The 23,295-nt window shown below is 44.6% G+C and overlaps 1 protein-coding gene across 7 annotated transcripts in view; it reads right to left on the bottom strand.

The window, feature by feature from the left end:
- The window catches only part of ASH1L (ASH1 like histone lysine methyltransferase), a 191,952-nt gene that overhangs the window by 105,563 nt on the left and 63,094 nt on the right, over nt 1–23,295 (bottom strand). For all 7 annotated transcript variants that reach the window (XR_006199097.1, XM_042926085.1, XM_042926084.1 and 4 more), the window contains exons 3-4: nt 18,615–23,172; nt 3,373–3,474 (exon numbers count right to left, since the gene is read on the bottom strand). Coding sequence is in view for 6 of the 7 variants with exons in the window: in XM_042926085.1 (XP_042782019.1) it covers nt 3,373–3,474; nt 18,615–23,172 (4,660 nt within the window). In the remaining variant the exon portion in view is untranslated. The remainder of the gene's footprint in view (nt 1–3,372; nt 3,475–18,614; nt 23,173–23,295) is intronic.

Below are 23,295 nucleotides of genomic sequence, written 5' to 3'. Positions count from 1 at the left end.
ACCCAGCTAATCTTGCCTCCCTGCCCGAAAGCAACAGCCCAGCTGCTTGTAGAGCTATTACAACCTGTACATACACAACTCTTTTACTAATTCTCCCTTCAAGGAGTAGGATCTAGGGGCACCTGGGGGGCTCAGTCGGTTAGGCGTCTGACTTTGGCTCAGGTCACGATCTCACAGTTTGTGAGTTTGAGCCCCCACGTCAGGCTCTGTGCTGACAGCTCAGAGCCTGGAACCTGGTTTGGAATCTGTGTCTCCCTCTCTCTCTGCCTCTCCCCCACTCATGCTCTGTCTCTCTCTCTCAAAAATAAATAAACATTAAAAAAATTTTTTTAAAAAGGGGTAGGATCTAATGCCTCTCCTCTTGAATATATGTTGCCCTTGGTGAGCTGCTTCTAGCAAAGAGAAGTCGATAGAGGTAAGAATATGGTGATTTCTAAGGTTGGGCTAGAAAAGGCAGGACACATTCCACCTGAGTTTCTCTGAAACCTCTGCTCTGGGAACCCAGCTTCCACATTGTAAGTAAGTTCAGGCAATCTACTGTCACGTTTCCCAATAGATCCCGCTAAGGTCATAGCCAATAGCTTTCATAACAGTGACTGCACTCATTAGTATTATCATATACTCTTTTAGTGTATTTAAGTAAATTATCCCTTTGGCTTTGCTTCAAAACAGTTCATGGATGGGCCATAAGATATCCTGTACAAAACTGTTTTCCTACGGTTGTTTATATATCTCAATTACTACACACATAGTCTCTACACATATTTCATTTCTTTGAATATCCCTGGAAGGTTAGACACTCAGGTTTATGCCAAATAGGAATTAAATTTGCATTTGGCTGTGGAAGAACTCAGGGCCCTACTACTCTACAACAAATTTTCATTGATTTTTTTGCTGGGTTCCACAGGCAGTGTGAGACAGGAGGTGACACAGAGCATGTGTGTGGAGAGGAGCTCCTTTTCGGGCTCTGCCCAAAGCCAAACTGAAACAAGGAACCACCAGGTTCTTCTGTGGCGGCTCTGTTTCTATTTGCTCTCATCCTGGTAAATGTCACCTTCAGGGAGCGCCAGATTTACGCCGGGAAATCTGATGGGGACTTCTGTGCTGCTAGAGTCTTAGGCTTTGTCCTTTGTCTCTCGCACCTGGATGTTTCCCAGTAATCAGGCTCTCACCACACCAGGCAGATGTCAAGCAGCTGTAATACTCCTAATTCCTGTTAATCAAGTTTTCTGAAAGTTTCTGGTTTCCTGTCTACTTACTTCAAATTTCAGCAATGTTTTAAGAAATATTTTCCATATTTTATCTAGTATTTTTAGTTTTAAGTACCGAGAAGCATATCTGTTGGCTCTGTACATCTCCTCTGCCTCCCTGCTGGAAGCAAAGCTCAAATCCGTACCAGGGTCACCTGAACTCAGCCAGCACCTTCTCAAGCAGCCAAACTGCTCTAACTCCACCTGCAAAGTGCTTTTATAAAACTCGTTTTCCCAATTACTTAACACTTTCTGTCCACATGTTTCTTGACCTCTTTGTGACATCTGACATTAAGAGGTTTCCATTACATGTACTCTGTGATTTTTCTACATAAAAAATCTATTTAAAACTTGTACGTTATCACCGATCTCTTTTCTTCCGCTTCCCTCGAAAGCGAGTGTTTCTTAAACCTGCATTCCTGCCATCCTCCCAAGTGGTATCTTCTTGCTGGGTAATCTCACTGGCTGCCAGATTAAAGTTTGTATTACCTACTGTTAGGCCTGCGCCTCTACCAGAGATGCCTCTCAAACTACAAGCCGCCACTTCCGAACGGCCAATTAACATCTCCACCCCAACGGTCCAAACACTGTTCAATTTTAACATATCCCAACCTGAAGCCATTATCAATGCATTTCTCCACACATTTCTTGTCACATCCCACTCTCTACATTGTAATGCTGTAGAGTTTTCCCAAAATGTGTACGCGGTAGACTGAGCCATTATTCATAAATATTTGCTGCCCTGCCTTCAATGACACTATACACCCGACACTTCCTCGACGTGAGACTTAACCATGCGATCTGCTTTAGCGCTGAAATGTGAGGAGTAACAGTTAGCTCTGGGCAGAAACTTTAAGAGCTGGTCAGTGCGTTGTATGAACCTTCACCCTTTTCCACACGACCAGCAACGCTCCAGATAGAGGCTGGGTTACACAAGGTCCTAGAAGGAAGACAACGCAGAACAGACCCATTATGGTCACACAGCGTGAACAAAAAGTAACAACACTTTGCTGTTTCAAGCCACCGAAATGTGGGACTTTTTTTAGCACTGCAAAACCTATCCTATTTTGAACTGCACAATATATCAAATAATTTCTATCTTCCTGTTCAAAATCCTCTAGTGGCTCCCAACTGCCTCTACAGTAAAGTCTCAATTCCTTCAAATGAAAAAACAACCAAAAAAACCCCCTATGCCATGTGGGTTATTACTTTTATAGCTTCATGTTCAACCACAATCAACACATAATATCCCTCACACGCTAGTCATCTCAAATAACGTGCTGCTCTCCAAAAACAGCATTCCATTTTATGGTTTTGTGCTTTTCTTCGGACATGTTATTGTCAGTGTGTTAAACACATTCTCACTGTTTACCCACTCACGTACTCAAATTACAGTAGTATTATGTGTCACATCTTCAGGGATGTTGTCTTCTTCTTTTTTTTAAGTTTATTTATTTTGAGAGACAGAGAGAGAGGGAGACCGCACATGCGCACCTGAGTAGGGGAGGGACAGAGAGACAGAATCCCAAGCAGGCTTACTAGCACCGTCAGTGTGGAGCCCAACGCGGGGCTGGAACCCACGAACCGCGAGATCATGACCTGAGCCAAGAGCGAGAGCCGGCTGCTCAACCCACTGAGCTGCCCAGGCGCCCCAGGGATGTCTCCTTTAGTCACCACGCATGTGGTAAGTGCTCGAGGTGCCTACACCGACCGGTCCGTTACAGAATTTAACCCACCTTTTAAGTTCCAATCCACACTGCCTTAGCGCACCCACAGTCCTTCACCTCAACACAACTTGTAAAATCTTTATCTTCCTGTCTGCCTACTCTTGAACCTAGTCATTTTGAACGATTTCCTCTGGATCACATCCAAATCACTGCAGGTCTGGGAGTGAGCCCACCCGGACTCAGGGAGACTGGGGGGGGCTCCGCACTGTGTCAGTCTGCACTGTGGCCCCCTCGCGCGTCCTAGAGTCACTTCTGTCTCGTCCACAATAATGTCTTGTAAGTAAATGTAAGCTGTGATTTCCGCGAGAAGCTTATTGCGTCGTGCGGGAAGTCTGCTCACAAGTAGCAGACGGGAGAGTCGGGTCAGAGTCCGTCCGTGCAACAGGGGGACTTGCCTGTGGACGAAGTGCTCTCCGAGGACGACCGCTTCCGGGCAGGGCTGCTGCTCGTGCTCTCGGACAGTCGCTGGGAAGACTTCTCTGAGGTTGGCTGGGAACCTGGAGAGACAGGAAAGGCCAGGAATCACAGGGAAACTCACGTCTAAGCACAATTTCAAACGATTGTGTGTCAGAACTAGACTATTTGAGTTGCTGTCATCACCACTCCCAGCAGCCATACAACTTGCGAGCGGACGGGGAGTGGACGAAAAGCAGGGAGAAGCCACACCGCGTGCTGCCAGCACAGCCTCACGGGCCTCTCCCACGTCAATTTCTCCTGTCACGTTACACAGGGAAAACGATTTTAGAGGGAGAATGAACGGAATTCATGTTAGTTCTGGCGCATCACCACCAGGAAACACATCATCGAGATATTTATCGATAAAAGTCACCGGCAGGACTACAATCACACCTGTTCCTGATTGTCAGTTCGCATTCATCCCAGAAACCGACGGACAAAATGTACAGTGCAATTAATTAGGAACAACTGATGTGAGAAAAGCAGGTCCAACCTGAGCGTTTCATTTGACAGAATCAGAGTTGGATCTTAAACCTGTGAGGTCACCTTCACACTCTGTGTGTTTCCCCTATAGCATATTCTGCAAGGACTGCTAACTTATGTAGGAAACAGAGCAAACGTACTTTAAAGCTGTACGCTTGAGGTTCCTTCGTTATATACGTAAGAGCTCTTAAGGACAAAGAAACTCGATTTCCTTTCAAAAGTCACATACTCAATGTTAACCAAAACCCCTATCAATGCGGCATAATTTAACACATCTCTTACTCAAGAGAAAAATATGTTGTTCAGGAAAGATTCTTCTTCTGAATAAAATATACTTGGTTCTGATACTGGATTCTTTAGAACCAAAAAAGCCAGCTGTTGAGAATACATAATAAATGTCTATATCACGTTGGTCAAAAAAACTAGCAGTACTCTGAAATGTTCACTTTGCACTTGAAAGAAGTTACAAATAGAAAGCCTATGCATAACTGTAGTACAACTGTAGTACAAAAGTATCAGAAATCAAATACCTGAATATGAGATTTTTAAGATCCACCTCTAAACGAAGAGTGAACTCCTTGATGGAGATGTGACTAAGTGAGCAAAGAACAACTTGGGGACAGAACTGAATGGAGCCACGTTTCTAGTGTTTCCCTTTCTCTGACACAGATAATAATAAACCGTGAGCTTTGTCCTAATTATGTATTATCATAAACCACATCATTGTAAATCCTCTCTGAGTCTTGCTCAGGCGAGACAGAAGGCTCTGTGCTGCCATTCAACAGTAACAAGTTAGGTTCTCGGGAAACTGGTATTGTAACAATACATCCTACTTCCCCAACACAGACATGACCAATGTGAGATCTATTCAAGAAGCAAGACTGTTTATCCTTGAATCTTAAAAATAAATACAAAGGGATTTTAAAAACTGACAGTACAATGAATCCACCCTAGATTGTGGTTGAGATAAGATTTCCATTAAAGAGTTAAATACCACAAAAGTATCTTTTTCAATAAAGATTTTACTTTTAAGTAATCTCTGCACCCAACATGGGGCTCGAACTCACAGCCCTGAGATCAAGAGTTGCACGCTCCACTGACTGAGCCAGACAGGCGCCACCCCCCCCCTCCCCCCCGCAATAAAAATATCTAAGAGGTAAAAGCCCAGGCATCAGCGAAGACATACCTTAGTAAGTATTAATATTGAGGGGTGCCTGGGTGGCTCAGGTCATGATCTTATGGTTCGTGAGTTCGAGCCCCACGTCGGGCTCTGTACTGACAGCTCATAGCCTGGAGCCTGCTTTGGATTCTGTGTGTCCCTCTCTCTCTCTGCCCCTCCCATGCTAATGCTCTCTCTCTGTCTCTCTCTCTCAATAATAAACGTTAAAAAAAATTAAAAAAAAAAATAAGTATTAACACTGAAAAATTCATACACTGGATGGATAACTACTTCCTACTGAGACACAGAGCCAAGACAGAAGACAACAGTGGCCAAGAAGCTTGAGACATCAGAGGCCTCTCTTTACCGTTATTCTGCTGAATGCTCAATCTTGGACTAACAACTAGGGAAAGGAGTGGTTGCAGAGCACTTTTTATCAAGTCTTCTCTCTCAGTCATAAACGAACATTCATCGAGTCCAGTTTATACGCTTGCTTCTACGCTAGACATTGTGGAGGCAGGAGGAGAGAGAGAAAAATATTTTGAAAGTCTCTGCCCTTAAGGAGCTTATCGAAGGTCTTGAATGTCATCACGTGCACTTCAGATGGCGTTTGTGCCATCCATGCTGGAGCTCTGTCTTCAGTTTCCACGCTAGGTGGTAATGTTTCCCAAATTTCTTGGTCATCTTCCAGAAAGTCTTGATGAAGGCTTCAACGGTACCTCTGAGCATCAGGATATCCTGAGAATCACCCTGCCTGGCCTCGCCGCCCTCAGGGTCAAAGAGGGACCCGGCACCTTCCTCCAAGCTCCTCCTTTGGTGGCATCTGGCGCTGCACAGGAGGCAGGAGGAGGTGGCACGGGGGTCAGATCCCTGGAGATCATTACTGGCAGCACCGTACGGCGATTCCTGAGAAACTGAAACAACTGAGACAGAGGTGGCTTAGCTCACCCAGCTTCTGAGCCACTTTTCATTTCCTGAAAGTACTGGAGGCCGGCGGCCTATTCTTAGGATTTAACAGGAGACTGGAATGAAACTTCATTCAGGATGTTTTTCACTTTTCATTTGTAAAAGTCTGTTTGAATTCCCTTTTCATAAAAAGCAGAGATGCTCTTAATATTTCATATTTCAGGGGAAAAAAAATGTATCCCTGAGATACAGTTCCCTAGGGCTTGGTAGTCATGAGATCAGATCCTGGTATTTTGCTAAAAAAATGTTGGTCATAGGACAGTAAGAGGATGAGAAATCTGGGGGGAAAAAACCCTACCTAATGATAGAAAGCAACCAAAATTAAGACTGGAAAATGATGATAGAAGCTTGTATGTAAGAGGCAGCAACCTGTTAAAGATGTTGAAACTGGCCTAACAGCAGAAATTGGGTGAGATTTGCAAACGTTATCTCCAACACTGCCAAAAATGTACTATTTCATAAGTGCCATGTGCAGCTGGGTGGCCGGGGGAGAGCAAGCTAACGCCCGGACAGAACAAGAATGTCCATTTCAAGGGAGAACAACATATCCACCTTTCGAAACCTAAGGCGGAGTGCTGTGCACAGCTGTGCGTGGCGCAGTGTTAGGTACATCACCAAAGGTGCCCTGACTTTGAGTCCTGGCTCTGCTATAATTAAGACTTTTAAGATCTTGGCAAGTCAATGCACTTGAAAGTTGGTCTGAGAAAGCACTCGAACTCACTCGGCTGATGCGAGTTTCAAAGTGAGGTAACGCAAGCAATTGAAAGGGTTTTTATAAACATTATGCTCTCATACGTAAATTGGCTCCTTAGGTTCATCATAAATTTTTAGACCTTAATTACTTAATAATGTCACTGATGCGTAGGCAACTATTCAAAATAAAAAGAAAAATGAAACAAGGGCAAGGACTTATGCCCACTTGGGAAGTGGAACTAATTTAGGGTCTCCAGCATTATTCCTAAGCATAAAGAAGTACCCCCAACTGGGAAGCACTGGTAGGACAGGCACCTCCCAGGCTGGTCGGCACCTGCAAGGTGGTAAAAGCTCCTGGAAAGTGAATCTTCTAATCCGCCGACTCTTCACCACACCTCCTTCAGGGTCACGGCCGCGCTCTGGATTCCATCGGTGAAACCCGATGTGCCCACGGCGACCGGGCGCCAGTGCAGCTCTGGACGGGGAGGGGAGGGCACCGCCGTCTGCTTGCCCCGCTTACTCTCGGCTTCGGCCACGCCACGGTGGGACTCCTCAGGACAGTGACTGCCTTGTCGCTGTCTCCACCACGCGACGCGTGGTTGCTCCCGTGTCATCAGCGGTCATTTCAGATCTGCCTGGAGGGTTGTGAGAACACTCTGCACTCCTTACAGGACAAGAGGGTCTATATGGATTTCAGTTCGAGACAATGTGATACTTCGTCAAAGAATACACACGGAGACTACCTGTGATTTTACGTATCAGAGAGTTCCCATCGGTTCTCATGTCGATATAGCACGAAGCCAAATAATTAAGTACTTCAGAAGTGAACAGAATCGAAGTGGTAATTCCGCAACTGACAAACGACTGGGTAGAAACACTACTGAGTAACTCGTTACTCAGACCTCTGACAGCTTCAGAGATATGTTTAGAGCTTCCACACACATAAATGAAGCAGAAGTTATAAGTAAATCACCAAGAAAGCAACCAAATAAAATTGGACTTCAGCATAAATGTAAGGTGATTACTACAAGTATTCTTTTTCTTCAGCTAGAAAACTAGAGGTCTTCGTGGAAAAAAGAAGGCAGACCATCAGCAAGGAGGGAAACAAAAAAAGGGACTATCATAAATTGGGAAAATAATGAGGGAATTAAGAATTAAAAACAAACTTAGAAATGTGAGGGAAGCTTGAAGTGGTTTTGACCGTAGAGTCTCTGGATTTTTCCTGGCCATTATTCTCTGAGCTTTTAAACATAAAGGCAGGTTTTGAGGAAACAGCTTTGACAAAGAAGACAAAAAGGGGGAAAGATGGTACTTCTACAGCAAAACCACAGGGTGACATCATGGGTAAGAATGTCAGAAAGTGGAGAAAACAAAAAAGGACACAACTGGATTTAAATGGATAAGAACCTGGAGATCTTTTCACTATATATAAAAATGGGTGGAAACCAAGCAGCTGTTCTGAAGTTGATTTGTCACAAGAGATCTTGGTGTGTACACAGGAGGAACTGAAACCTATCCAAGATAAAAAAGAAAGAGTACGTTTTCAGATGTCTGGGTGTGAGGACGGAGTCAAATGGGCAGAGACGTCAGCAGAAAAAGAGACAATTCCCACTGATCGTGGTGTCTATTGGGAAAAAGGTATCACCAAGCAAAAACGAGAGCAATAATTCAACCTCACTACTTCATTGAAGCCCCGAGTACCTACCCTAGGCTAAAAAACAAGGGAATTTCCAAACGCAAATTAACAAAAGAACACAGTGAATGAAACCAACAGCTGCTTGGATAAAACATGTATTTCTTTAGTGTAAGTCCACTATGAAAACTTTCGAAACTTACTATAGTTACGAATTCTGGTCACACTCTGTTGGGAGATCAGCACTAAAGACCCAAGTAACCAGGGAATGGTTTGGGTGAGCAGATTGTCTGCTGTTTCCAATGCTAGAAATATCGTTGGGTAAGCCATGGAAAAACAGATTAAGTGTGCTAGATTTGGAAGGATACCATGCTGAAGCCAGTTTATAGATGATACACATTTATTTTAAAATCACATATTTAAAACTAGTTGCTAACATTTAAATCATTCCTTCCCACCAAAACAATGTATTATAAAATTTTAAGAAAGAAACTTATTTTATCATTTACAAGTTAAGACTATCGGGAGTGTTTGTCGAACAGTGACTGCATCAAAGCTGGCTTATCATAGAAAAGAATACCATAGTAAAAGAATATGAACCGGGGCGCCTGGGCGACTCAGTCAGTTGGGCGTCCGGCTTCAGCTCAGGTCATGATCTTGCAGCTCGTGAGTTCGAGTCCTGACGTCGGGCTCTGTGCTGGCAGCTGGGAGCCCGGAGCCCGGAGCCCGCTTCGGATTCTGTCTGTCTCTCTACCCCTCACCCACTCACACTCTGTCTCTCTTTCAAAAATAAATACACATTAACAACAACAACAAAAAGAATATGAACCAACTATTGGGAGCTTCTGATCAGGTTTTTTTTTTGTTCCCAGATTAAATTCTGAATCCTTTGCTATGGTTCACAGCTCACAGGAGTCCTGGAAGCTTCTACTGAATGAGCTGAATGCTGAGATAAAAGCTGGTTCCACGATAAAAACAGCTGTTTCCAATTGTGGGAAATACATTTACTGAAAGCAATACATTTCATCTGACTCACCAATTAAATGCACTACAAGAGAGAATGATTCAGAGCCTATGCTGGTGATTTTTAAGCTAAAAAGTCTGTTTTCCTCCCTCTAATTAGGCTATTTCTCGTAATGCCCAAAGCACATCATCCACTGAAATGGAATCCCACTGGAAACCCCAGAACTGCACTAACCACCATAATCAATTTTCGGATTTCATCTTCACACGTGTTCGCGCTTTACTTTTGGGGGTATCTTTATACATCATGCTAGAGACAATGTCCTACATCAGAAAATTCTGATCAATGCAGACACTCTCCGGTTAAAAAGAAAACAAAGCACAGTATACTTTTCTTCAACCGTTACATTTTTACAGTAAATATACTTTTTCCAAACGAAAATAAAAATCAGCTCTAATTTACTCCTGGGGGGACAAAAAAGTTATTGAAACCTATAATAATTACGTGTGTATGCGTGTGTATACATTCTCTACTTTGTGAGCTCTAGGGGGAACCATCCCCCATTTTTGAAATCGGGTTGCAGACTGACCATGTACAGCCAGCCATGAGTTGAAAACGCTGAAAAACAGGGGTAGAGTAGGTGATTCTCTTTCTCATCAGGCCCATCTTAGGTCTACCGAATGTAGATACTGATGTAATTGGTTACCAGGACCTCGCGAGGCCAGAAAGGCCAGGCGAGGCTTAGGTGTGGAATCCCTATGATTTCACGTGCATCAGGTTGGTCTTAGACTATTGGTCTCTAACAGTTCCTACAGAAGAACACAGAAGAAGAATGAGCTAACCACCACACAAACATCATTTATAAAATGATGAGGGCTGTTACTCCTTTTAAAGCTTTATGCCACTTAATTTGTTTAGTCCAAATTTGCTCAGGCGATTATCAGTTTGCCCAGCTAGGAAACAAGGCAAGGTCAGCCACCTGGCTCCAGACCACACAGGAAGGAAGATCCTTCCGGCCTGTGCCCCTGATCTAATTTTATTTTCCTCATACGCACATCAACATAATTCATACATATGCCTGCTTTATGCCAACAAACACGAAAAATCTACTCAGTCCAAATCGTAAGAATCTGTTTTATTTTTTCTTTAGTTATTAGAGATAGGCTTCCCGCAACAATTAGTACTGTTTAAAAAAAAAAAACTAAACCAGTTGTCTTGCTATAATGTTAAATTTATGGAAGATAGTACAAAGTGAGACTTCTCACACAGCCTTTAGCCAACTTCCCCTAACGTTAACTTAACGTCTTATATTTTAACTATGATACATCTGCCAAAACCATGAAATTGACGTTAATACGATTTTTTCCACATATGTCTTCTTCCTGGTCTAGGGGCCAATCACAATATCACATTGTATTTAGTTGCCATGTCTCAATCCTCTCTCATCTGTGACAGTTTCCTAATCTTTCCTTGTTTTCTCAGGTCCTCGACATTTCTGAGGTACACTGGTCACATATTTTGTACAATGTCTCTTTTTTTGGTTTTAGTATTATTAGACCATGGTTGTGTTTTTTAAAAGAATACTGTGGTTATAAGTTTTGGAAAGAACACCACAGAACAAAGTTCCCGGCTAATTACATCAGAGGCTACCTGTTATCGGCACGATTCATCAAGTTAAACTTGCACCCGGTTAAGGTGTGGTCGGTCTGCTCGTCTCCTTCACTGCAAAGTTGCTATTTTCCCCTTCCTGTCCTCTGTTACGTGGCATTAGGTCACTAAGTGCAGTCCATATTCAAGAAGAGGGGAATTAAAGTCCACCTCCTTGAAGAGGCTGGTCTACATATACTATTTGTAATTCTTCTGTAAGGAAAATTTGTCCCTTTCCTCCACTGATTTAATCGATCATTCTTTTGTTTGTTTGTTTGTTTGTTTGTTTGTAGATAAGCTCTGTGCCATACATGGGGCTTGAAACTTGTGACCCCGAGATCAAACGTCGCATGCTCTTCCAAGTGAGACAGCCAGGCGCCCCACACGATCACTTAGTTACATCGACACGGAGTAATGGGTATTTGCCGTATCTTTACATTATAATCCAACGCTGTCACTATTAATTCTGTTGCTTACATTGTTCCTGCTTTGGCCACTGGGAAGCCTTTTCATGATAATAATGTCCAGAAGGTAACTGGCAATTCTGTATTATATGGCACAGTAGGAAGTCCTATTTTGGGTATTGTAACAGGATACCAATTAATGTATAATGAATCTGTCTTTAAGTTATACATAGAAAAAAATACCAGCTGAAGGCCGAGGCCAAATTAAAATAACAAAGTTTAGTTATGCTCTTTGTACACTTCAAGAATAATTACAATGTGACGTCGAAACAATCACATACTGAGAAATGCAAATATCTCCTTGACAGGATGTGTAATTACGAGTACGAAATAAACCAGCTGGAATTACCACAAAATGTAAAGCTGTAAGAATCTTAACCGTCTGCACTTCCTCACTTCCCGTTCGTTCCTGCACCCCCAGAAGTCGAACATCTACCTCCACAGAAACCACTGTGAGCTCACAGGTGATAACCGGCCAAAGGCAGCCTCTACTCCCAGCCTCTTCGAGTTGACCCCAGCAGCACCTGACATTCCTGTCCCCTTAGTAGTGTGGTGCACCCAGCGAAACAGGACCACTTCTCAGGGCTTCAACAATCACTTACCTACAACTTTCCTCTTCAGACAGACTGATTTCTCCTCTGAGCTACAGATGCATACATTCCACTGAACAGCATGAAACCCAAATCTGCCTTTTATCTCCAGCCATCTCTTCTGAGCGCCTCCTTTCACTTAATTACACCGCTGTCCAACCCGTTACCGGAGGGGCATCCTGCAGACATTCTAAAATCTTCCCCTTTCCTCGCCTCTTTTTTAACGATTTATTTATTCATTCATTTATTTATTTTTGAGACAGAGGGAGAGAGAACATGAGCAGGGGAGGGGCAGAGAGAGAGGGAGACACAGAATCCGAAGCAGGCTCCAGGCTCAGAGCTGTCAGCAAAGAGCCCGACGTGGGGCTCGAAATCACGGACTGTGAGATCATGACCTGAGCCGAAGTCGGACGCTCAACTGACTGAGCCACCCAGGCGCCCTCTCCTCCCCTCTTTTTAAAATCTACTTCTTCTGAATATGTTTTCTCCCCCATAAGATTCTGCTGGGGCAATTCCCAAACTGGTACACCTGATCTCTCCCCAGTACATGTACCACAGTGCTGTCAATTTAATCTCAGCAAATCATCCTGCTTTAAAACCTTTAACTTCCCATTGCCCACAGGGTAAACTCTAAACTCCCTGCAATCTTATATAATAAACAAGAGGCTTTATGATCTGTCTCCTGTCTTTCCAGTCTCATCCTGTGGGTTCCATATCAGACTGTAAACAGTTACCTAAGCACACTATCAGGTCACTAAGACCCTGAAAAGCTTCTTTCTCTGTAAGAATAGTCTTCATCCTTTATTCTTTGCACACTAAACTAAAAACTAGGAGTCTTTCTAGCTCCTCCTAGGTGAGCCCCTCTCTTGTCTGCCCCCGAAACATGTTGTGAACATATCTTTAGGAGTTATCAGTCAGTATTTAAGATTTGTTTTTTTAATATTAAAAAAATAGTTTTAACAATTATTTTTGAGAGACAGGGCACGGACAGGGGAGGGGCAGAGTGAGAGCAGGAGGGAGAGGTAGACAGAATCCAAAGCAGGCTCCAGGCTCCGAGCTGTCAGCAGAGTCCGAGGTGGGGCTCAAACTCATGAACCATGAGATCATGACCTGAGCCAAAGTTGAATGCTTAACTGATTGAACCACCCAGACGCCCCACGTAAGATTTTTTTTTAAGAAACTTTTTTTTTTAAGTTTATTTATTTTGAAATAGAGAGAGAAAGAGCTTGCGTACGCGCATGTGTGGGAGGAGCAGGGAGAGAATCCCAAGCAGGCTCCATGCTGTCAGCACGGAGCCTGATCCGGGGTCGACCCCGAGACCCGTGAGATCATGACCTGAGCCTAAACCAAGTGTCAGATGCCCAACCAACCAAGCCAGCCAGGCACCACTGTTTAAGATTTTAGGTGATCTCTACACACAAAGTGGGGATCGAACCCACAACCCCGAGGTCGAGAGTAGCATGCTGTACCTACTGAGCAGCCAGGCGCCCCTGGAGCCATGGATAATTATTTGTAAACATGCCTATGTTCTCTGAGTAAGTGTAAATTCCTTCTGGCAGCAAATCACATCTTATTCATGATTTTATTCCCTGCTCCTGGCACACAACAGACAATAACTGTGGAAGGGATAGCCATCATCATTAATACTTAAAATAAAAAAAAAAAATACATAAAGCTGTGCCGAAACAAAGTTCTGACTTTCAAAGAGATTAAATTAGAAGATACCCCAGGCTTTAGTTAGTAATTTTTTCTTATAACTTTCCTTGACTAAAAATCGTTTTCTCAACTGGTTTTACGAACTAGGATACGTAACCAGTTTTCATGTCTACTTGAAAAAGTTCCTATTAGAAAATCAAGACATTTCTACCCACTTATCAAAAGAGTAATTGTGAAGAAGACGGAGAGGCTCCACGAATTTGCGGATTTGTGATACAATAAAGAATGTATCTGTTCTCTGTCTGATTCTTGGCTTCAAAAACCCTTAGACCTTCCTGAGTGATAGAAGGGTCTTTGTTATGCCAAAGAGCTGACTTAAGGTGGGCCCTGGGTAGCCTCAGGGTGGGGCTGCTCACTACAAAGACCAATCACAGGATTAGAGGGCTGAAATTTGGGGCCAGCCCTATCTACAGTGGGGGGGGGGGGGGGGGAGTGGGTAGAGACAGGGTTCAAGCACACAGCCAGTGATTTAATTAATCATGCCTATGTAATCAGGCCCAATCAACACTCTAGACACAAAGGCCTGGCATTGCTCCCTGGTTGGTGAACACAGTGGTGTGCCGGGAAGGCGACACACCCTGATCCCACGAACACCGGGCCGGGAGGCTGTGTGTCCTCCACCCTAGACCTTGTCCTGGGAATCTCTTCAATTCCTGATCTGCATTCTTTATGACAATAAAACTGTAATCCTACGTACAGTGGTTTCAGTAACTTCTGAGTTGTTCTACCGAATTATCAAAACTTGAGGGCTTGTGGGATTGTGGGAAGCCCCAAATTTGCAGCAGTCTAGACAAGAGTGTAGGTGGACTGGGGTCACTGAAACTCGCTCTGGCACAGGAAGTGGGGGCAGTCTTTGAAGGACTTTGCCCTTAAAATTGCAGGGTCTTTCCTCAACTCCAGAAAACTAGTGTCAGAACGGTGACTTCAGAGATCTTAATGTTTTTGTTATTTTTTTTAAGAGGAAGGAGACAAATTCTTATTCTTAAGGCAGATACTTTCCCACGTTTAGACCTGTACCTCCTGAGGACCCTGAAACCAGGCTCACATCCATCCTTTCACCCCACCTCCTGTAGCCGGTCTCCTGGGTGACTTTAGCGTTTGCGTAGCTAATACGTTCAACCACCCTGTCTGTCAGCTCGCTTCACTTCCACCTCCATTTCCCTACCTGTTACAAGCTCCTTCTCACAACTCTTAGATTAGAGGCCTCAAACTAAAATGTTCCTTGGAGACAGATACACTGCTTCAATATCTGAACTGAGCCAGATACGGCACACCACAAGGAAGTGGTGCGGACCGGACCGAGACGAATTGAATAGCGCCTGCCCCAAGGGGGGGGGGGGGAGGGGGGGCCACTACTGAGACACAGCCATTGATGTCATCCAGGAAATGGGGATTAACTTTTGCCAGATGTTCTGCTTTTTATTTTCCTTTCTCTCCTTTTTTTTTTTTTTTTTTAATTTTAATGTTTATTTTTGAGAGACAGAGCATGAGCAGGGGGAGGGGCAGAGAGGGAGACACAGAATCCAAAGCAGGTTCCAGGCTCTGAGCTGTCGGCACAGAGCCCGACGCAGGGCTCGAACCCACGAACTGTAATAAGATCATGACCTGAGCCGAAGTTGGACGCTTAACCGACCGAGCCACCCAGATGCCCCTGTTCTGGTTTTTCTTTTAAAGGAAAGCAGATTTCTGAACTTTGTGTGAAATCTCCAGAGTTTTAAGCCTTGGCAATTAATTTTTAAAAAACTGAAGAGATCACAAATGGTTACAGACAAACCAAAGCGTGATGGCTTTTAACCACTGCTTCTTTATTACTTTTTTATTTCAAGTTTTTATTTAAATTCTAGTTAGTTAGCATACACGGTAAATAACCAATACTTTAAATGGTGCGGTTCCTCAGGGCTGTCTGAGGCCCTGGATTCCGGGTCTATCCCCTCCTTCGGGGAACATCATCCATCACATTGTGACAGATCAACAGACACATGAACGCAGCAACTGTTTTGTTCCAGTGAAGCAAACCAGCTCACACACAACTGGTAAGCAGAATACCAGGATGATATGGTCACTGAGAAGGTTCACACACGATCTCAACGGAGTGAGCCAGGGAGCACCGCTCCTCGTCAGAGCACCGGCCACAGATCACCCGACACGTGCTTTCCCCAGATCTTCCTGCAAATAGAGCCCAACGAGGACGAGAAACCAGAACCAGCCGTATCTAGCATCACTTCTTTGATCTGCCAGCGACATGCTTTTGTGTCCACGACTGAGCGGCTCTGACCCTTCTCTAATTCCCTTCTATCAAGTTACCTTCGTCTTTTCCTGAAAAGTTAAATGCTATGTTTACTGTAGTATTTCTTTCTTTATCAAACAATTTGTCTTTTTAACTGCTGCTGGCATTTTCTAGAATTATTATTTTTCTTGGTGCTCTGGGTACAAAGTTGCACACATTTTGAGAATCTGCTCCCGACTTTATCTTTTCTAGAAGCCCTTTTATTTTTGTAAGTGATATTGACAGTTTCGCAGAACCTCATAGTGAAACACCCCTATCTCCAGCCAAAACATCTTTATTGAGCTCAAGAATCAGATCTCCAACTGCCTGCTGTCTCCCCGCTTGAACGTTCTAAAGATGTTCTAAGACATTCCGAAGTTCACGTGTATTAAAAAAGCAAAGTGTGCTTCCCTATGTATGCCTCCTCCAGGTGGCACCACGCCGACCCCTGCAATGTCCCTGCGGGGGTCTGCCCGCACCACACGCCGCGCCTCCCCCCCCCCCCCCCCCCCCCCCCCCCCCCCCGGCCACCGCCAGACTGCCAACCTCCCTACAACCAGCTCTCTCCTCCACAAGTCAATGTTCACACACAAGCCAGAACGATCCTTTAAAGAAGGGACTCTAAAATCAGTACTCCTCTGTCTCTTGCCTAAGCCCAGTATAAAACCTAAACTCTCTGAACACGGTCTGGCTGCTTTCTTCACCCCCAATTCTCGCACCGTCCTGTGTTCCCTGTCCTGCCACCGTGACCTGGCCACCAAGGTCTTCTAATATATTTAGGTATTAGATAGTAAAGAGTATCTCTAGATACTACTCTTTCTCAGCCCAGCATCTTCAAACGTGCTCTTTACTCAAACTTCAGCCTGAGAAGCGGCGGCTTCTCATCCTTCAAGCTTCAACTTTTCATCCTTAGGCCGTAACCAATAACTTTACCTAAACAGGCGCCCCCCTCCCGGTAACGACCCATCCTGACACTGTAATATTAACTTGACAGCATTTCCCCCCCATTATGCGTTTCCTTGTGAGCTTACCACTCTACTATTGGTCTTGTGTCACTAGGGCTGAAAGTTCACGGGGCCTGACCTCATGTCTTGACGCCAGTGACTGGAAGAGTGGCACACGTTCTAGACTTTAACAACTAAGTGAGGGAGTCAGTGAGTGAGTACAATTGTCTCCCCAACTAACTGCTGCTCGGCCTTCAGGTAACAAACAGTTTAGAGTCACCTTGTCAGGGACGGCTTGCTGAGTGAGTCAGGCCCCCTTCCACACTCCGTGTTTTTTCTTTTTCTTGCTTGAACGCTCTGATCACATCTCTAACGACATTTAACATGTACATTTTTGTTCATCGCCTATCTCCTCCTCTGTAAGTCCCATGAGAACAATGTATTTGTGTGCCTTACTCCTCACAAGAGCCCACAAAGTAGAGTGCCTGACAAACTGATACTCAGTGACTTATTCATCAAAAATTTGCTGAATGAACCTAATTAAAACTTAGGAATTTTTCTTCTCTTTATTACATCGTTAGAAACTAAAGAATGCTCAGTTTCTCAACAAAAATGGCTCGTTCAAAATTTCGTGAATAATGAACATCATAAGCAAAAACACATTAGAGGGGTTTATCATTTCCTATAATGCCTAAGTTTTTAATCTTTTGGGGAATGATTTTACCAATTAACATCTGCGCACTTACAATGTGCAAATCACTTCAATACACACATTATAATCTCATTTACTTCTCACGATAACCCTATTATTACCATTTTATAGGAAGAGGTATGGAGGCTTAGAGAATTGACTTGGAGAATGTGATGCAATTTATAGATTTTTCCCCGGAAAAGTACGCACAAGCACACATACACATGATTGTACTTATAACTCTATAGAGGTTCCGCGGACTTCCTAGAGTTACCTACAACCAAACCCCCAGAGTTGAGATCTCTGATAGAGACCTTCTGACTCACACATGCCTTCTTTCTACATGAATGGGCAATGCTTCCACTTTCTTGTTTCCTATCTTTGTTTCAGTTCTTACGAGCTTTGCAGGTGTTTCAAATGTATCACGCAGATTTGTTTTATGTCATTTCATATGCGACTGAAGCAGCTTTTATGAGGACACCTAGAGATCACTCTGCAGGATGAAGTCCCTTGTACGATGTTGATAATTTTGAAAGCCTAGATTTTTATTACGAGACACACTGGGTTGACATTTCTTCCTGTAACATAAACTCACTTATAATTATTAGATTAGAATAGATTAAAAGTCCTGCACAGCTGCCAACAACACCCATGGGCCATTTCTCCCTAAAGAAACTGTAACCGCCTTTTTGCGTAAGAAAGAAGAATCATTTTTCCTGGTTTCCAAAACTTGAGTGTTGTTTGTTTTTGTAACGGTACCTCTTCTCAAAATTCAGAATTAATGCAAAGACAGGCCTTATCTTACTTCTCACATGTACCAAAAACAAGAACGCTGAAGACACCATGCCACATCTATTTATACAAACCAAACCGTTAAGAGTTCACATACACGCATCAGGCAACCTGAGGGTCAAGTCCTCTCCTTTCCCAACACAAACAACAGGCAGCGAAGGAGCCCTCCTTACCTGTCGCGGTCTGCACTGCCCTCTCGCCGGAAGGCAGTGGCTCCTTCCTGTGAGGCCGAGTGAGCGAAGTGTCCTGTGCAGAGAACAGTCCAGGACTGTCAGCTAGTCTCTTCCGGCCGCTGGAGTTCGGGTTGGGGACTCGGCAGCTGCCTATTGCACTTGTGAAAAGGTTTGTATGCTCATCGCTGCTGGCCGGGTCAGAGCTGGGAGTGAACCCTCCCAGGGATAAGCTCGGAGAACTCTCTGAACAGTCGATCTGTAAAGGTGTTTGCAATCCCAAAGCCAGTGGACTAGATTCTGAAGGCTCTCGGTGGACCCACTGTTCTTCTCGATTTATTAAGCTTTTCGAAGGAGAGAGATGAGGGCAGGACATATGACATCGGTGCTTTTCCTTATGCTTGTATCGCTCTCCAACAGTTTCCTTCCCAAATCGATAGCGTTTCAGGGACTCCAAAACAGATCTGGAAGAGCCGGCGTCCATGGAAACCTGGGGTTGCTCAGAAGAGCGGTGTTCTCTGTGCTTGTGACGGTGCCTATGTTTGTGCTCGACCATCCAACCATAGGCCATCTCGGGAGGGACGCTAGGGTAGGTGCTCATGGAAAGGAGAGGAGTCCTGCTGGTTGTGAGAAAGGCCTCCTGTCGCAGTAGCTTATGCTTTTTCTTATGGTATTTGGTGGGGTTGAGAAGTAAGTGACCAGCATGCATGTAGGAAGGAGGTGGAAGCGGAGGAGTGAAAGAAGGAGACGGAGGAGGGTAGAGAGTGGGGGGGTACCTTCCATAGTAACCTAGTCCCAGGGGAGTGGCTGTAAGGGGTGACGGAGAGTAAGGCATGCCGTAGGACGGATAGAATCCTGTACCGGAAAGAGGAAAACTAAGGCTGTGCATGAAGGGCATTTCGGCCATTGCCTCCCTCATCTTAGGGGGTCTCCCTCTCTTCTTTTTTAAGTCAGGTTTTCGAATGTAGTGCAAAGGGTCCAAGGGGAAAGAAGGATGTGTATAGAAGCTATTAAAGTTGATGCGAAAAATAGTGGGGAGCAGGTCTCGGGGGATAAAATGATGACTTCGATGGGTGATTCGAATTTCACTCAGTCGACTTATCAGTTCCTCCAGATCTGCAATAAAGTCTGGATCCTGTCTGCTTCGGAGCTGGGGGTATTTCTTTTTCCGTTTTCGTTTCTGCCTCTTCGTCTTGTCATAGCTGAGGTAATCGTGATTCCTGCGCTTACATTTGTGTTTATGTTTTTCTTTGAGACTGCTCAGGACTGTAGAGGTTTCAGGGGGAATCAGAGAGACATGTTCAAAAGAATGCCGCCTCTTTTTCTGTCCACAAAACTTCTCTGCTCTGTCCGAAGTGCTGTTATTATCGGTTCCGATTCCACTATCGCTGGGAATGGTCTCGTCGCTGTGAGACTCACTAATGGGAGAAGGAGTGGCCTCTTTCAGGGAGGTGAGTTCACTTAAGTGGGAAGGAGAATTCGGCAACAAAGTAGGGGGAGACAGTCGCCTCCTCCCCTTTGAGGCCTTCTTCATTGCAAGCGTCTGGATCATACTGCCCTGTCTGGAGTGTAAATGCAGATACGGCACTGAACTGGGTTCCACGAAGCCCGCGTCACTGCTCACAGGGCTCTGACCCCCACTAGTCCCAGAAGACTGGGAGCACACAGGTGACGGGAGAATCTCTGAACCACTAGCAGAGGAGGGCAGCAAAGGGGGAAGGATCTGTCCTAATGCCGAGCCAGCTGCCTGCTGAGCAGTTTGCTCAAGGACAGCAAGGCTGGTAGGGCTACCAGAAAGAATGCCGTTTAAGACAGTTTTTGGTTTTCGACCCCTTCTCTTTCCTATGTAAATGGTTCCTTTCTTGCTGACGTTTATCTGCTGGCCCAATTTAGAGCCAAACGTGGCGGCAAGACTGGACACTGTATTATGGAGTTTGGATTGCACTTTCCCTTTATTACTTGATTCTACGGAGCTTGAAAGAATCTGATTCAGCAGTTTCTTCCTCTTCAAAGTCTTCATTTTATTTATTTTGCGGATAATTGTTTTCATTAGCTGTCCATTGTTTCTCTTGGTAATGTTTTTATCTGGATCCATCTCTAGGTCACTCATGCTGCAGACAGCGGGCCTATGCCTGTCGTCCAGATCGTCTGGGTCCTGAAGCTGATCCTCACTCTCAAAGAAATCACTGCTGCTCCGATGGTTATCACTTTCGGACTCCAGCTTGCTCGGACTCTCGGTGGCAACAAACGGAGCCACGGAGAGTACAGGTGGCTTCATCTTGACCGGTGACCTCATCTGCCTCTTTGGTCTGCCTCTCTTTTTCGGAAAAGGAGACACAGAAAGACTTTGCTTGAAGGAAGGAATTTCGATTTCTGGCTGTAAAATCGGGGGTTCCTGTTCTTCCTTAGACTGCAAAGAAAACACTTTAGAGGCAGGGATTTTTAAAGTCCTTTTAGGTGGCCCTTCCAGTTGAGGCATCTCCTTAGCTTTAGGTCTTCCCCTCTTGGGCTTATAAATGTCAGACAAAAGGTCACTAGAGACACACATACTGGAGGAGAGCTTGTGAGTAGCAAAAGCCTTGTGAGCGGGTTTTTCACTATCAGTTAGGAGAGCAAGAGACGGGGCCGTGGACTTGCTCAGCTTTGGCAATCGGCGTTTCAGGAAGTCATGATCTACAAACGAAGATGGTCCGATGTTTTTCATAAACTTGGCTGGCTCAGAATTACTACCTGATAGGGAGCTACACGCAACATTCTTAAAGAGCTCTGCTCTTTCTAACTCTAGCCCTTTGGGAGACCGGCATGTGCTTCTCGCCACCACTTTAGTCCACCGAGGTTTCCTTCCTTTCCGTTTTTTCAATGGTTTCGACTGCAAACTCGTGCCTAGGCTTTCAGCCACTTGGCAGTGTTTGTCCGACGCACCTACTGCACCAAGTTTTAGAAAGGGCTTGTTACTAAATAAACTAGTGAAGTTAACAACCGAAGGGGTAATTGCGTGAATACTGGAGTCGGAAGTCAAACTTGGCTTTTTTCCCAGGGAAGAGCTTATTCTTGGAATATCTAGATGCGCGGTTTTTGAATCAGTTAGCTCTTTATCAATCCCTTTACATTCGATGTTCATGCTGTGACCCACGGACCTATGACCAATGTTCAAGTGGGTACTTTCAGGAGTAAACTGGTTCTTTCCAACAGATTCAGAAATTTCTTCCATTAATTCTGTGGTAGGACTTAAGAGCAATGGATTAGGGGCCAGCTGTGAAGTTTCAGGGGGACTTCTGGTTAGAGGGTTGACAGATACGGTGGGCGATGGGGAGGGGAGACTGCTCTCTCCTACTGCACTGAACGGGGATTTTGCTGTGGATGCGTCTGAAGCAGCTCCCATTTGAAAGTCCGGAGAAGTGCAGTACACGGGAGGTTGCTTTTCATGCTTTGAGGTTTCATAAGGCCCCCTGTCACTGGATGAGAAACTGTCTTGCTGAATGCATGTTCCTTCGCTGAACATTTCTTTCTCCAAATTGATGATTTCTTTTCGAACTGAGAACTTTTCCAATATGCTTTCTTTACTCTGCCGTATAACATTCTTCTCAAAAGTTTTGCTGGTGGTGCTGTCTTTCAGGGATTCAGAAAGTTCCTGACTTTCATGACTACTGATGTTTGTACTACAAGAAGCCTTAAGTGGTTCCTGAGTGGGGAGCAGTGCTTCGGCTTTAAGGTTTATGGCATCTTTACTGACCAGGCCTGCCATAGAGCAACTCACCAGTCTCTTTCCCATGTCCTTGTTAACTAATCCCATTGCTGAATTTGCTACAATCTTCTTTGCACAGTCCTTGGCCACTAGGCCGACAGTAGAACTCAATTTCTTTCCCAAGTCTTTATTAACCAGCCCAACCACAGTGCCAAGTCCTAACTTCTTTCCAGAGTCCTTGTTCACTAACCCTGGAACAATCCCAATTCCTAGCTTCTTTCCTGAATCCTTGCTCAGCAGTCCTACTGTAGTGACAGTTCCTGGCTTTCTGCCTAAGTCTTTATTAATGAACACCGCCGTAGTGCCCGTTCCTAGTTTTTTCACAGAGTCCTTATTGACCAATCCTACCGTTGCATTAAACACTGGCTTTTTCCCAGGATCTTTAGTTACCAATCCAACTGCTGTGCTGATGGCTGGTTTTTTTATTAAGTCCTTATGTAGTATTCCAGCTACAGAGCCAACGCCTGCTTTCCGGATCAAATCTTTGCTAACCAATCCCGCAGCAGTGCCAGTTCCCAACTTCTTCGGTTTAGTCTTGGAAGACTTAGAGGGAGGGCAAGTTGCGATGAGCTGTGCCAACTTCTCTGTTACACTCGTTCCTCCATTAAGTAATGCTCGGTCCTTTAAATCAGGCTCCCGGCTCCCAACAAGGGTAGATGATGTTGCATTAATGTAATCTGTCATTTCTGAGTGTACTGGAGACAGCTTCTTCGACAAAGGACTGTTTTCTCCCTGTGAATGAAGACGGATGCCTTCTTCGGATTGGCATTCAATGGCTGCAACATCACCTGCTTTCTTGTACAACTTTGAAGGGTCCTAAAATTTGAACAAGAAACAGGTTTCAGAGAGAGTAAACCTTGTATCACACTTCGGTTTAGCATTAAAACTGAACAACCTGACTGATCACATATCAGATAAAACATAGGCAAGGGTGCTTTA

This window comes from Panthera leo, chromosome F3, assembly GCF_018350215.1.
Source record: "Panthera leo isolate Ple1 chromosome F3, P.leo_Ple1_pat1.1, whole genome shotgun sequence".
Lineage (NCBI taxonomy): Eukaryota > Metazoa > Chordata > Mammalia > Carnivora > Felidae > Panthera > Panthera leo.
The sequence above is the reverse complement of the archived record's forward strand: the minus strand, read 5'-3'. Positions and strand labels throughout refer to the sequence as shown.